The 14812-nt window shown below is 43.9% G+C and overlaps 1 protein-coding gene across 1 annotated transcript in view; it reads left to right on the plus strand.

The window, feature by feature from the left end:
* LOC144257743 (tetraspanin-15-like) overlaps positions 1 to 14812 on the plus strand; it is a 204995-nt gene that overhangs the window by 101091 nt on the left and 89092 nt on the right. The window contains exon 4 of the mRNA XM_077805863.1: positions 8059 to 8154. Coding sequence (XP_077661989.1) covers positions 8059 to 8154 — 96 coding nt within the window. The remainder of the gene's footprint in view (positions 1 to 8058; positions 8155 to 14812) is intronic.

Below are 14812 nucleotides of genomic sequence, written 5' to 3' on the forward strand. Positions count from 1 at the left end.
GGCCCCTTACTGAATGAGGGAGGCAACCTAGTGACAGAGGATGTGGAAAAAGCTAATGTACTCAATGCTTTTTTTCCTCTGTCTTCACGAACAAGGTCAGCTCCCAGACTGCTGCGCTGGGCATCACAACATGGGGAATAGATGGCCAGCCCTCTGTGGAGAAAGAGGTGGTTAGGGACTATTTAGAAAAGCTGGACGTGCACAAGTCCATGGGGCCGGACGAGTTGCATCCGAGAGTGCTAAAGGACTTGGCGGCTGTGATTGCAGAGCCATTGGCCATGATCTTTGAAAACTCGTGGCGAACGGGGGAAGTCCCAGATGACTGGAAAAAGGCTAATGTAGTGCCAATCTTTAAAAAAGGGAAGAAGGAGGATCCAGGGAACTACAGGCCAGTCAGCCTCACCTCAGTCCCTGGAAAAATCATGGAGCAGGTCCTCAAAGAATCAATCCTGAAGCACTTACATGAGAGGAAAGTGATCAAGAACAGTCAGCATGGATTCACCAAGGGAAGGTCATGCCTGACTAATCTAATCGCCTTCTATGTTGAGATTACTGGTTCTGTGGATGAGGGGAAAGCAGTGGATATATTGTTTCTTGACTTTAGCAAAGCTTTTGACACGGTCTCCCACAGTATTCTTGTCAGCAAGTTAAAGAAGTATGGGCTGGATGAATGCACTATAAGGTGGGTAGAAAGTTGGCTAGATTGTCGGGCTCAACGGGTAGTGATCAATGGCTCCATGTCTAGTTGGCAGCCGGTGTCAAGTGGAGTGCCCCAGGGGTCGGTCCTGGGGCCGGTTTTGTTCAATATCTTCATAAATGATCTGGAGGATGGTGTGGATTGCACTCTCAGCAAATTTGTGGATGATACTAAACTGGGAGGAGTAGTAGATACACTGGAGGGCAGGGATAGGATACAGAGGGACCTAGACAAATTGGAGGATTGGGCCAAAAGAAATCTGATGAGGTTCAGTAAGGATAAGTGCAGAGTCCTGCACTTAGGACGGAAGAACCCAATGCACAGCCCAGACTAGGGACCGAATGGCTAGGCAGCAGTTCTGCGGAAAAGGACCTAGGGGTGACAGTGGACGAGAAGCTGGATATGAGTCAGCAGTGTGCCCTTGTTGCCAAGAAGGCCAATGGCATTTTGGGATGTATAAGTAGGGGCATAGTGAGCAGATCGAGGGACGTGATCGTCCCCCTCTATTGGACATTGGTGAGGCCTCATCTGGAGTACTGTGTCCAGTTTTGGGCCCCACACTACAAGAAGGATGTGGATAAACTGGAGAGAGTCCAGCGAAGGGCAACAAAAATGATTAGGGGTCTGGAACACATGACTTATGAGGCGAGGCTGAGGGAACTGGGATTGTTTAGTCTGCAGAAGAGAAGAATGAGGGGGGATTTGATAGCTGCTTTCAAGTACCTGAGAGGTGGTTCCAGAGGGGATGGTTCTAGACTATTCTCAGTGGTAGAAGTGGACAGGACAAGGAGTAATGGTCTCAAGTTGCAGTGGGGGAGGTTTAGGTTGGATATTAGGAAAAACTTTTTCACTAGGAGGGTGGTGAAACACTGGAATGCGTTACCTAGGGAGGTGGTAGAATCTCCTTCCTTAGAAGTTTTTAAGGTCAGGCTTGACAAAGCCCTGGCTGGGATGATTTAATTGGGGATTGGTCCTGCTTTGAGCAGGGGGTTGGACTAGATGACCTCATGAGGTCCCTTCCAGCCCTGATATTCTATGATTCTATGAAATGAAATTTTAAGCTAAAAATATTTTTTTAATTGAAAAACCTCAAAAATTATTGAACTGTGGCAGAGCTGCCAGCTATGGCAAACCTGCGGCTTTATCTTGTTTGTCTTCAAGCTAATGATCGTCATAAAAAATGCCCGGCAGTCTATCTTTAGATGTGGAAAAATCAGAATTAACACTTTAATAAATTTCTGCATGAGCGATTTCTTAAAAGCACTTTCAGAATATCCTGCTAATTTTTCCATCTCAGCGGGCTGCATCTTCTCCTGTGGGGAGCCTATTTGTGTCTCCTCTAACCTCTTCTTTTTCAAATTCCTCTAGCGTTCTTCTTCCCTATTCCCAGCTTGCCCAATGTTTGATTTTCATGTCAGAATTAATTATGCAAAACAACCCCCCCTCCCAAACCTCCCGCCCCTTCATTAATATTTCTGAGTGTTTGTGGCTGGCGCTATCTTGTCGGAAGTCAAACCACAAACATACTCTGGGAATAGGGCCTGCTGTTTAGAATTAGAGGCTTTGCTCTGACCAAGCTAATAAGCTTTCCAAGCATCTGTGAACAGCTTTGAAGTATCCAACATGTCAGAGTATTCTTGATTTGTGCTCTAGGAATTTCAGGATGTGTCCTTGACTGGCTACCTCTGTCTCTCCCTTAATGTAGCTACGTGCATAATTACCAAAAAGTAACTGGATAAAGGTTGGTAAGCAGTGTTAATGCTTGCAGGGGGCTTCTTTTCCATTTGTAGTTCCCTCACTCCGTTGAAATGTTCTTTATTTAGCTTGGGCGAACTCCACGCATACAGTTGTGCCAGGTTCAAGACCCACACTTCAGTCTGGCATCTGCAGTTTGACAATGAAAGGAGGGAGAGCCTCTAAGGCAGTGGTTCTCAACCTATTTACCATTGTGGGCTGCATCCAAAACTACCTGTATGGCCCTGAGGATGTCACATGGGCCGCAGCTGTGTGCTGATTGGGCTGCAAGTGGACTGTGGGTTGAGAACCACTGCTCTAAGGACACAGCGACTCTAAGGATGTGGGGGAGGACAGTGTGACATGATACTTGAGGGTATACCACAACATAACTGGCTTTTTAAGTGTGTGAGGGGGATCTTAAAGACACACACACAACCCTCCTGCTGCTGCAGAAGTTGAGCAAGCTGTTTGTTCTCTTCAGCCTTAGCAATCCACATTTTTCAAGGCCATTTCTGCTCTTCTCCCTGTCTTGTAAAGCTCCCTGGATGGAGCGTGGGATTTTACACAGAGAACCAGAATTCTGCCTCTTCTTTACTAGTGAATAGATAAGCAGGCTTGATTCCATGCTTGTCATCCTCAGCTGGGAACAATTTTCCCCTCTCACCACACTCCATGTAATCAGGATACTCCACTAAGCAATTTGACCACCTGGGGTTGAAAATTGAATATCCAAACCAGAAAGTCGTTCTCTCCCGATGTTCCTTATTGCAAAAGAATAAAATCAGCAGTGTCATTGCTTTAAATTTCATCTGAGTTTCAGTTGGGTGCAAAGGACCTTTCCTTAAACGTGTTTTGGCATCAGGAAGAGGCTGCTATTCAGTGTGATAAAATGTGGGGGCCCTATGTAGGAGTTGGCAGCGAAAGGGTTAATACAGTCACTAAGAAGAGATCACAGCTGCGTGCCCTTAATACAGTGATTGTGAGGGTGGCAGAGACAGGCCAGCTGTGTTGAGTTAAGTAATTTCTCTCAAGCATGCCAAAGGCTGAGCTCTGAAGAGATCGGACTAGCTCATGGCTAGACACCACTGAGGGAAGGAACTGGTGAGGAAAGCCTTTTTGCATGTCTGTTTGTGGTCTCAGATTTATTTTAGCTGCACATAGGATTGCCACCTTGGTAATATTTAAAAACCGGACACTCCAGCAGGAGTGCCAGAACCTCCCCTGCCCCACTCCTTCTCGAGGCCCCACCTCTTTCCCTTAGCCCCCCCCCTTCCACTCCTTCCACCTCCCTCCCCCCCCCCCCCCGCCCCAGCTTTCCATGTGCTGCAGTCAGACACTGGTACTAGATCAGTATCTCTCGCTGCCAGAAATGGGGGCTGGAACCCTTGTCTTAGAATCACAGAATATCAGGGTTGGAAGGTACCTCAGGAGGTCCTCTAGTCCAACCCCCTGCTCAAAGCAGGACCGATCCCCAACTAAATCATCCCAGCCAGGGCTTTGTCAAGCCTGACCTTAAAAACTTCTAAGGAAGGCAACTCCACCACCTCCCTAGGTAACGCATTCCAGTGCTTCACCACCCTCCTAGTGAAAAGGTTTTTCCTAATATCCAACCGAAACCTCCCCCACTGCAACTTGAGTCCATTACTCCTCGTTCTGTCACCTGCTACCATTGAGAACAGCCTATATCCATCCTCTTTGGAACCCCCTTTCAGGTAGTTGAAAGCAGCTATCAAATCCCCCCCTCATTCTTCTCTTCCGCAGACTAAACAATCCCAGTTCCCTCAGCCTCTCCTCATAAGTCATGTGCTCCAGCCAACTAATCATTTTTGTTGCCTTCCGCTGAACGTTTTCCAATTTTTCCACATCCTTCTTGTAGCGTGGGGCCCAAAACTGGCCACAGTACTCGCCAATGTCGAATAGAGGGGAACGATCACGTCCCTCGATCTGCTGGCATTGCCCCTACTTATACATCCCAAAATGCCATTGGCCTTCTTGGCAACAAGGGCACACTGTTGACTCCTATCCAGCTTCTCATCCACTGTCACCCCTAGGTCCTTTTCTGCAGAACTGCTGCCGAGCCATTCGGTCCCTAGTCTGTAGCGGTGCATGGGATTCTTCCGTCCGAAGTGCAGGACTCTGCACTTGTCCTTGTTGAACCTCATCAGATTTCTTTTGGCCCAATCCTCCAATTTGTCTAGGTCCCTCTGGACCCTATCTCTACCCTCCAGCGTATCTACCTCTCCTCCCAGTTTAGTGTCGTCTGCAAACTTGCTGAGGGTGCAATCCACACCATCCTCCAGATCATTTATGAAGGTATTGAACAAAACCGGCCCGAGGACCAACCCTTGGGGCACTCCGCTTGATGCCGGCTGCCAACTAGACAGGGAGCCATTAATCACTACCCGTTGAGCCCGACGATCTAGCCAGCTTTCTATCCACGTTATAGTCCATTCATCCAGCCCATACTTCTTTAACTTGCTGGCAAGAGTACTGTGGGAGACCGTGTCAAAAGCTTTGCTAAAGTCAAGGAACAACACGTCCACTGCTTTCCCCTCATCCACAGAGCCAGTTATCTCGTCATAGAAGGCGATTAGATTAGTCAGGCATGACCTTCCCTTGGTAAATCCATGCTGACTGTTCCTGATCACTTTCCTCTCCTCTAAGTGCTTCAGAATTGATTCCTTGAGGACCTGCTCCATGATTTTTCCAGGGACTGATGTGAGGCTGACTGACCTGTAGTTCCCTGGATCCTCCTCCTTCCCTTTTTTTTTTTTAAAGATTGGCACTACATTAGCCTTTTCCCAGTCATCCGGGACTTTCCCCGATCGCCATGAGTTTTCAAAGATCATGGCCAATGGCTCTGCAATCACAGCCGCCAATTCCTTTAGCACTCTCGGATGCAGCGCATCCGGCCCCATGGACTTGTGCTCAATCAGCTTTTCTAAATAGTCCCGAACCACCTCTATCTCCACAGAGGGCTGGTCACCTCCTCCCCATGCTGTGCTGCCCCGTGCAGTAGTCTGGGAGCTGACCTTGTTCGTGAAGACAGAGGCAAAAAAGCACTGAGTACGTTAGCTTTTCCCACATCCTCTGTCACTAGGTTGCCTCCCTCATTCAGTAAGGGGCCCACACTTTCCTTGACTTTCTTCTTGTTGCCAACATACCTGAAGAAACCCTTCTTGCTACTCTTAACATCTCTTGCTCTTAAACTCTTAAACACACAGATCGCTACTACATGAGCTAAAGAAACTCTTTAAGTTATTGGTAATATGTCCCAGATCCCCTCTCTATGTAACTAGCTATTATGTTGCAATACAAGCTCTTATGTGATGCAGTCCAGGAACAATGTTACTAACAGGCTGAAAAATGTTAAGTAGGGAGAGAATTAAATATGCAAAGGGCTCTTTGGAGAGAATACTTAGATCTCTGGTGTTAGTAGCAGCATAACATTAGTTCACTAACACCAACACACAAACATGTAAAAAGTAAATAAACAAAAACGGGGGAAAGAATCCGATCCAATAAAACAAATCATAATTGTAGCCAACAGCCACACGACAACTCTCATGGCTCGTTGTGCTGCCTAGCCCTGTCTTCAAAGGGCTGAAATACCTATGTATTAATCCCATTTTGTGGAGGGATTTTTCTACAGACACAATCTAAGATGCTGTGGGCTTCCCTGACAGCTGTCTATGCACGTCTCACTGATAATGGCAGGCAGGTGGATAAAGATGCTTTTATTTACTGAAGGTCTTGAGGTTGTATTGAAAATAAAGGATTTGTATTTGTTTAGAACCAGCTGGTGCCTTTTGTATCGGCTCTGCATTAGAGATCTTTGTCAACTTGTTGTTTGTGTGTCCCGGTCTGCGTAGCAGAGTCCTGTGTTTCATGACCTTCAGGGGGGAAAATAGTACATGATGATAGGTCTTTGACCATAAGGGTCAGATTCTGCTGTCCCTTACTAGAGTTGCCAGCCCTCCAGGATTGTCCTGGAGTATCCCAGAATTAAAGATTAATTTTTAATTAAAGATGATGTCATGTACAGAAACCTCCAGGAATACATCCAACCAAAATTAGCAACCCAGTCCATTACACAGGAGCAGCGTCCATTGAAAGCAATAGGTATTGTAGCTGCACGAGTGGAACAAACTTCTGTAAACAAGTTGGCCATCACCAGTCTGTCCCCTCATGGCCGAGGACTGCCCAGCTCTTTATTTCCCTTCTACCAGTCCCTGTTACGCAGCCCCTGTGCACCTTTGCTCAGCCAATCACTACACCCTTCTTGGTCTGGGTTAATTCAGATAACAACTCTAAAGTAAAACTCAAAATCCCACCAATCTGTCCCCGGGCCCAGCTTTTACCTCAGCCTGGGTAAGCGAAAAGGTTCCTTTAACAGAGTCATTTTATCCATTCTTAGGTGGTGACCTGCTCTGGGGTTTGACTTGTAGCTGCCCTGCTCAGAGCTGGCTCCTTTTGAAGACTTCCCAGAGTCCGCTCCCCTCAGCAACTATCTCAGAATACAGAATTGGTAGACAAGATTTAGGAAAAACTGAGCAGTTAAAGGAATGCACATTTTTGTGGCCTGTCTTCTAGGTTAAGTAGGCAGGGCCTGGCCATATTTTAGTCAGAATACCAAAGTGTGTGACTGCCCTGTCAAGTTTGGATTATTTGGGAAATCGAGATTAAGGGAGCAAGAATACTCTCTCTGTGATCCAGAAAGACAGTTGGAATGACCTGAACACAAAATGACTGTGTCTGTAGACAGCAAAGCCTTTAGGTTAGGTTGACGTAAGCTGCCTTGCATTGACCTAGCTGTGGAAGTGTCTTCCCTTAAATTTCGCTCCTGCTGATGTAAGTGCCTCTCTACGCCGATTTAGTAACACCATCTCCCCGAGCAGGGTAGAGTCATGGTGGTTGTCATTAGGTCAACGCAGTGTCAGCATGGACACTGCTTTGCTTGTGTCAACTGTTGTTGGCTTTCAGGAGCTGTCCCACAATGCCCCACCAGGATAGTACAATCGATGCAAGCACTCCTGGTAAGGGCATGCATCGCCAACACAAGGAAGCAAGCGTGCGCACACAGGCAAGTTAGTATCTGTGTTGACTCTTAGGCTGACATACTTTTGTAGTGCAGACATGGCCTTAGAATTTAAAGATGCAGTATGCAGCAAATAAAAGCAGAGGTTACATACAAGAGTGCTAACCCTGAAGGCTCATTAAATCAAGAGTCAGGACCCAGAAATCATGAGACTTTAAAAAATAAATAAATGGATTCTTATTTGCCTTCTGCTGTTTCAGGTTTTAGGGATCACATTTTCGAGCTTTTCTTCGCAATTACAAAGACTGGGAATGTGTGTTTTTTGTTTTGTTTTTTTAAATAAAAATTGAGATTCTCATGTAATCACCTGACTCCAGTAGCTGGAGCTTTAAAAAACCACCAACTATTGTGAGATTCAAAATCACAAGACACAGCAACACTGAGGCCTAAACCTTGGACAGTGATCTGGAAAGATGGTGGTGGTTTGTAAACAGGCATCTCTGTAGCCTTGTATTTGTCTTCTGTTCTTGGTATTTTTCCAAGCATCTTCTTCACTTTGGTATTGTGCTTCTTTTTGTTTCCCCAGATGAATGCAGTTTTCCATTCCAACATCCAAGAGGGGATTCGGCACTATTATGATGACCTGGATTTCAAGAACATTTTGGATTTTGTACAAGAAAAGGTTAGTTTTGCTGTGGTTTTACTTTTTTTTATTTTAATTTTTTTTATTTTTTAAAGTGTTGGCATGTTATTGTAAAGATTGACTTGACACACTAATTCAGTCAATACTTCCAGAAGAGCCACCTGTGCTTCATTAAATACCAACCAAATAAACAACATGCACAAACCTCTAGGACACCAGAAATCCAATCCTGTTCTTAAAAAAGGTAAAATTTATTAAAAACAAAATGGAAAAAAATACATCTGGAACTTAGGGTTTTTGCTAGATCTTAAAAGAAACAATTACAAAAATTAAGCTCCCAAAATAGCTTTCTTGGGGGTTCAGCTTAAAAGCTACAAGCAAACAAAAGCATCAGGGATTAGCACAGAGGAGATCCACAAGCCAAAATAAAGAAATGAACCTGATTGCGTCTAGCTAAACATTCCTAATTTACGTACTTACTTTGGGGGGGTTTCAAATAAGTAATTCTAGGTATGATCTGATGAATATTCATACCTGGTTCAAACCTAACACAGCGTTCCTGCTTATAGCATTGCTGTTCCACCTCCTTCTCCTGAGAACAACAAAGAAAAAGTTTCTTTCCCATTTTTAAAAGTTCTAGCCTTCCCATTGGCTCTTTTGGTCAGATGCCCACTCCTTTTCTTTGTGGGCTTGTTAACCCTTTACAGGTAAAGCAAGCAGAGAACAGCTACCAAGAGAGATTTTTTTACAGCCAACCGGCTGGCTGGGTGTCCATCAAAGGGAGGTACCCCACCACTTTATTTATCACGCCATTTCATACCATTTGCCAGAATTTGGGAATGGGTGATAGGGGATGGATCACTTGATGATTACCTGTTCTGTTCATTCCCTCTGGGGCATCTGGTATTGATCATTGTCGGAAGACTGCACTAGATGGACCTTTGATCTGACCCAGTATAGCCATTCTTATGTTGTTATGATACCCATAAGGTTGTTTGTATGAAATGCATTGATGGCATTGTAGTTCCTACTGGATAGGTATTATATCACAAAACCTGCCATCATTATCACCTTTGCTGGGATTCTCAGCACAGAGGTCAAGAAAGGAACAAGGCATGGAGTGTGAATTACCTCCTTGTGTGCATGAGCTCCAGCTGAGACACCAGTTGTGCAATGACTAGTGAATTGATTGATTTGTATCTGCTGGCCGGAGATGTGTGTATTTTATTACAGGTATCTGTGTGGCACTCCTCACTAGAGTAGCTGGGTGTCATATACATGGACTTGTACAGAAATACCAAGTAATTCCTGTGTGCAGGGAGCTAATAACCTACAGCCTTGATGTATATGTGTATCAGCCTTATGAGATTTCTCTCACCAGTTACCCACAGCAAGGGGTTTTTTGATAAGTGGACAGATTATTAATAGTTCTATTACCATCCTTACGAGAAGGGGAAAGTGGGGGTGATACAGACTTTGTGTCTGAGCTGGTACTTTTTCATAGCTATTTGACAGTGTTGCTGGACCCTGTGTTTCTTTAAAAATAGCAAGAACTAATATCTCCTGGTAGGTCTTTTAAAAATTGCTAAGGACCAGATTGAGATGCACAACAGAGAATGTGGAAGCTTCAAAATCATGCCATTCTGCCTCACTTCCTGACTACAGGCTCTGGTCACATAGGCTCCTGGGAAATGTGGTGTTGCTGTAGGGGATCTAAGGAAGGATAACTGCCAGGCAACGTGAGAGTCACTGGTCCCTATCACAAAAAGGAACACTGTTCTCTTTTTATAGTCTTGTTTGCTCTGGTAAAGGCATAACACAGAGAATGGATATTCACAAAGTCCTGAGCAGCAGATCTTCAATTATGTGCCTCAATAAGTCGGTTGGATAAACTAGTCTCTTTTGCACTATCTGTAAGATATCTCTGCTAAGTAACTGAGTGATGTTATCTGGTTTTTTTTAACTCCAATTAGTTCACATAGTGCTGGTCCCCTCTGCCCACTAATTACTCGTTCACGTAAGCCTTTTGCACGGGAAGTTAATGGTTAAATGTTTCAGTCCATTCTCGCCAGTCCACTGTTCAGTCACGCTTCGTCCCTGTTTAATGTTGACTTCCTTCTGTACATTGTGAATAGTTGTCATGAATCTCAAAGCACAGGCATACGCTCGCAGCACAGTGAGCAGCTAAGCCACATGTGGGTGGCATGGGAAGGAGAACTGCAAGCCAGAATGGTCTGCCACTAAAGCTGAAGGAAGCATCTGTCTGAACCTGTCCTGTCTGTACGAGCGCTCTACTTGCTTTATGGATAAATAGAGGATTTGTCTCCTCCAGGGTATCAAATGACACCATTCACCAGGCACCTGGCCATTTCAAAATGGGAAGGATCTTGTGACTTAAAGCATCTGAAGCCCATTGCTGGTTCTGCCACAGATTTTGTGGTTGACTTTATACAGTCTCTCTCTTGTGGCCTGATTTTTCAGAGATGCTGAATACAGATGCTGACTAGAGGCCAACCAACTCTAAAACATCAGGCTGTTACCTTCTCTGTAGTGTAGATTTCCTGTCTGCACAATGAGACTCCTCCCCTAGTCCCCAAACTGACCAGGGTCTTGCAGCTTCTTTAATTAACGTTTTTCATTAGCATTTGTAACACACAATGCAGCCTGTGGAAAGGACGGACTCTAAGTGACCAGCTTCAGCGTAGCAGCCGTGTTAGTCTGTATCTGCAAAAAGAAACGGAGGACTTGTGCCACTTTAGAGACTAACAAATTTATTTGAGCGTGCTCAAATAAATTTTAGTCTCGAAGGTGCCACAAGTCCTCCTTTTCTTTTTAAGTGACAAGTGCTGTTCGTTTTCAGCATCTTTGTTGAATTTAGGAGTGGTCCTATTGCGAAATATTTTATCTCTTAAAGGTCAAGCCTGGATTCAAATTCACTGGAACAGTCCAGTGCTGCCAAAAACGTGCTGTTCTGAGCATAGTTGAGTCTCGGAAGGTGCACAGAGCCCTGCTGCAGATCACTAGTGACAGTCCAGGATTGAATCTGGTCCGCACATCTTCGTTGCATCAAGTGTAGAATGCAGGAAGTGAGTTTCTTTCTGACTTGGTTAGCTTCCTTTTCCTTGTTTTTTTGCTGGTTTTCGGACCAGTGAAGTTGGAGAGAGAAGTAATCCAAGGTGCTAATGTTGCTTCATATTCTTTCCCCATCACTGATACTGGCAATGTGCTTTTATCTCTTTGATTCAATTTGTTTCTTTAAATTAAATGAGTAAGAGCCATTTCATCCACAAAACCCCTTCCCATAACTGGCAGTTCCTGTCCTCTGTTCTGCATTGTCTTCTCCTCCCCATCCCTGGCTTCCCCACATAGCTCCAATATTTTAAGCTTGAACTCCCTTATTTTATTTCTCAGCAATGCCAAGCACCTAGATTTGGCTAACTAAATCTCCAGAGTGCTTTCTTCTGAAAACAGGGATGGTTTCTACAAATCATTAGGGTTTTGCTATTGATGATCCCATGTATAGTTAAGACTGAAAGAGAAAAGGCCTTGAAGGTCCTCGTTAAGCATTTTCTGATTACTTATCTGTTCTATTCCATCAGGGGGAATACACAGGACTTTTTTCAATATCCTTCCAGTGTTGCTTTTTTGGGAGGGTCAGATTTATTGCAGATCAGTGAAAACTGGTAAGCTGTCCAATACAGCAATAGCACCTTGAATGCACTCTGTACTTGCACTGCATCTAAGATACTATCACTGGTAGACAAGTCATGGCAAGTTGTTATGGTACTTCAAACGTTAGCTAATAGATGCCATACTGTTGTGAGAGGCTGTTCTTGTGGCATTTCCACTCTGACCAGAAGCAAGAAACATGAGAACATGATTATGTTCTCAACTTCCAGTGCAGTATCACTGGATAGTATGGAAAGCATCTTAAAATCTCTGTGCTCAGCTGGACATCTTGGGGGTTTGCTCATAAGAGTTTCTAGCACTGTTGGCTGTTCTGCCTCTTCCTGCCTGCTCTTCATACTCCACCTGCTTTATATACCCCAGTATCTGTTGTTGGTTTTGTTTTGTTTTTTCATTCATTCAGGCCTTCCCTTTGGGTTCTATTTCAGGCCGTTCAGGCTAGATTTGCATGTTATACGGGAGGTATGCAGTGTTTGCACAGGTTTTTTACATTTGAGACAAAGTAATTTGACTTTACTGTAGTTTCCCTTTAATGGGCACCCGATCAAGCATTATTGCATTTATTTCTGGTATCATCAGATGGAAGTGTGGGAGCAATAGAAGTTAAAATATTAGCATAATAAATATTGCAACCCACAAGCTTGGGGGAACTGTTCCAGGTCCTGATTTTGTAGATATATCTTTGAATGAAACCTCGAATCACGAGTCAGACCCTTGAAAGCTGAGAAGGGTACGTGTTTCTTGTTCATGTCTCAAGCCTCTTTTCAACCAGAAATCAGCAGGGTTAATCTTCCAACATTTCTATAGTTCTTTCCCTTATGGAATTTAACAGATCACCCGTTTGCTGGCTAGTCAATCCATCTCATAGAATTTAACAGACTGATATGAGTTGCCAGGGGTTCAAAATCTGTAGAGATTAGATTTCATTCTTTTAGGTTTCAGAGTAACTTTCTTTTAAAACCATTATGCATTTCTACAGAATTCTATTGGCTTTGCCCAGGATCTTCAAAGGGAGGGAGATAGGCATCCCATTCCCCTTGAAAGTCAATATGAGTTGCAGATCTTGGCCTTCCATCAGTCTATTCATTTTTATAAGATTTTTCCATCAAGGTTTCCTCACTGTGAAAGGAAAATCATGCTGTTGCACTGACGAGGCCTGCTGCCTGAGCTACTAACTGGTGCAAAACAAATCTACCAAGGGTTAAACTCCTTTTGTGTTGACTGCAGCCTGCCACCCACACAGTAGCAGCCTGCAGGAATGCATAGGACCCTAAGAATTACCATACTGGATCCGACTCATCCCATAGCAGATGGTTCAAAGGTAGGAATACCTTGGGCCAGGACTATTCCCTTTTAACTCAGCCAGTTTATTTTCTAAGCTTGAAAGAGGATTTGTAATAACTTAATGTGAAATTGTGCCCCAGTGGACTATCTTAAAGATACCGAACCCTCTGATTAGCTGTTAAAATCAAAAGCTTAGCAATTTGACTTCAAATTGAGAGTGAACTGTAATACAGTACTTCACATCTGAATAGCCCCTTTAATTGTAAAATGTCAAAGCACTTTACAAATAATGCACCTAGCTCCTCAGACCTGAGAGAGAGGTCAGTGTTATCCTTATTTCATCAGTGGGGAAATTGAGGCACAGAAAAGGAGGGAGTAAATTTCCCTTAGAATCTGTAGCAGAGCTAGGAATAGAATCCAGGAACTGGACTCCAGTTCTTTACCTTGACTAATATCATTCTTCTTCAATGGAAAAGTAAGCCAATCCCTCTTATTACTGAAAGAACAAAGTGTGAAGAACAAGATTCTTGCTATAACAAATTTATGTGTTATACATGCTTGGAAATAGCTTCAAAGCTGATATTTACTACTGATAAAGCTTGGCAGTTTTTGAAAGTCATACCACTATTCAGAACTCATTCGGTTGCCTTAACTGAGGAAATAATAAATAAACTAGATTTTATATATTGTCAAAGGTAATAAATAATGCAAGTAATAATGCAAAGGAGATTGGTTAGGACTCAATAAGTCATTTGGATTAGTTTCCCTTACACCATATGAAGTAGTAGCTGAACATTGATAATACTGGTCTCATGACAACTGTTGTTTTTTATCTACATATCAAATAGACTTCAGTGTGTGGGTGTCAGCAGCATAGTGAATTTTTGAAGGGTGCAAAAATCTCAGCAACTGAATTGTCAAAGGCAAGAGTCAGCAGGTGCAATTTGTGTCTTGTAAGTGTCCTTTTTCTATGACTTCATGCACTACCCTTGCAGTCTGCTAGACCCAAAGTACTCTGCATTTCAATAACACCCAGGATCTCAAAGCACATTACAAATGTCAATTCAAACTTTGTCTACACACACTTGCACCAGTTTAATGGAATTGGGTTACACTGGCATCATGTAACTAGTGCAAGTGTGTTCATATATACTCTGAGGGTATGTCTATGCTGAAAAAAGACCCCTGGCAGCAGGTTTCAGAGCCTAGGCTCCAGCCCGAGACCAAATGTCTACAGTACTGTTTTTAGCCATGAATCATGAGCCCGAGTCATTTGATACGGGCTCTGAGATTCGCCGCCGTGGGTCTTCTTTTGCTGTTATGCTTGATCTACCCTATACAGTGTTGCCAGCACAGCTGTGTTGACTAGGAGTGTGTGTGGGGGGGGAATCACACTCCCTAGCTGACATAGTTATGCCAGCAACCTTCCGCCCGCTCCCAGTGTAGACACAAGTATACTGACAAAAGAGTGAGGGAGGTGGTGTAGCTATCCCAGCAATATAACTTGTTGTGCTGACATATGCTGCATCTCCACTAAGGGTCTTTGCCATCCATACCAGCAAAGGCTCTGTAGTGTAGATAAGCCCTTACTTCAGTTTCTCTAACCTATTCCTAATCAATTTAATCTAAACTGAAATAAGAGTGTCTACACACACTTGCACTGGTTTAACTAAACTGGATTAAAATAACACTTAAATTAAGCTGGTGCAACTCTGCTTGTGCACCT

Source organism: Eretmochelys imbricata, chromosome 26, assembly GCF_965152235.1.
Source record: "Eretmochelys imbricata isolate rEreImb1 chromosome 26, rEreImb1.hap1, whole genome shotgun sequence".
Lineage (NCBI taxonomy): Eukaryota > Metazoa > Chordata > Testudines > Cheloniidae > Eretmochelys > Eretmochelys imbricata.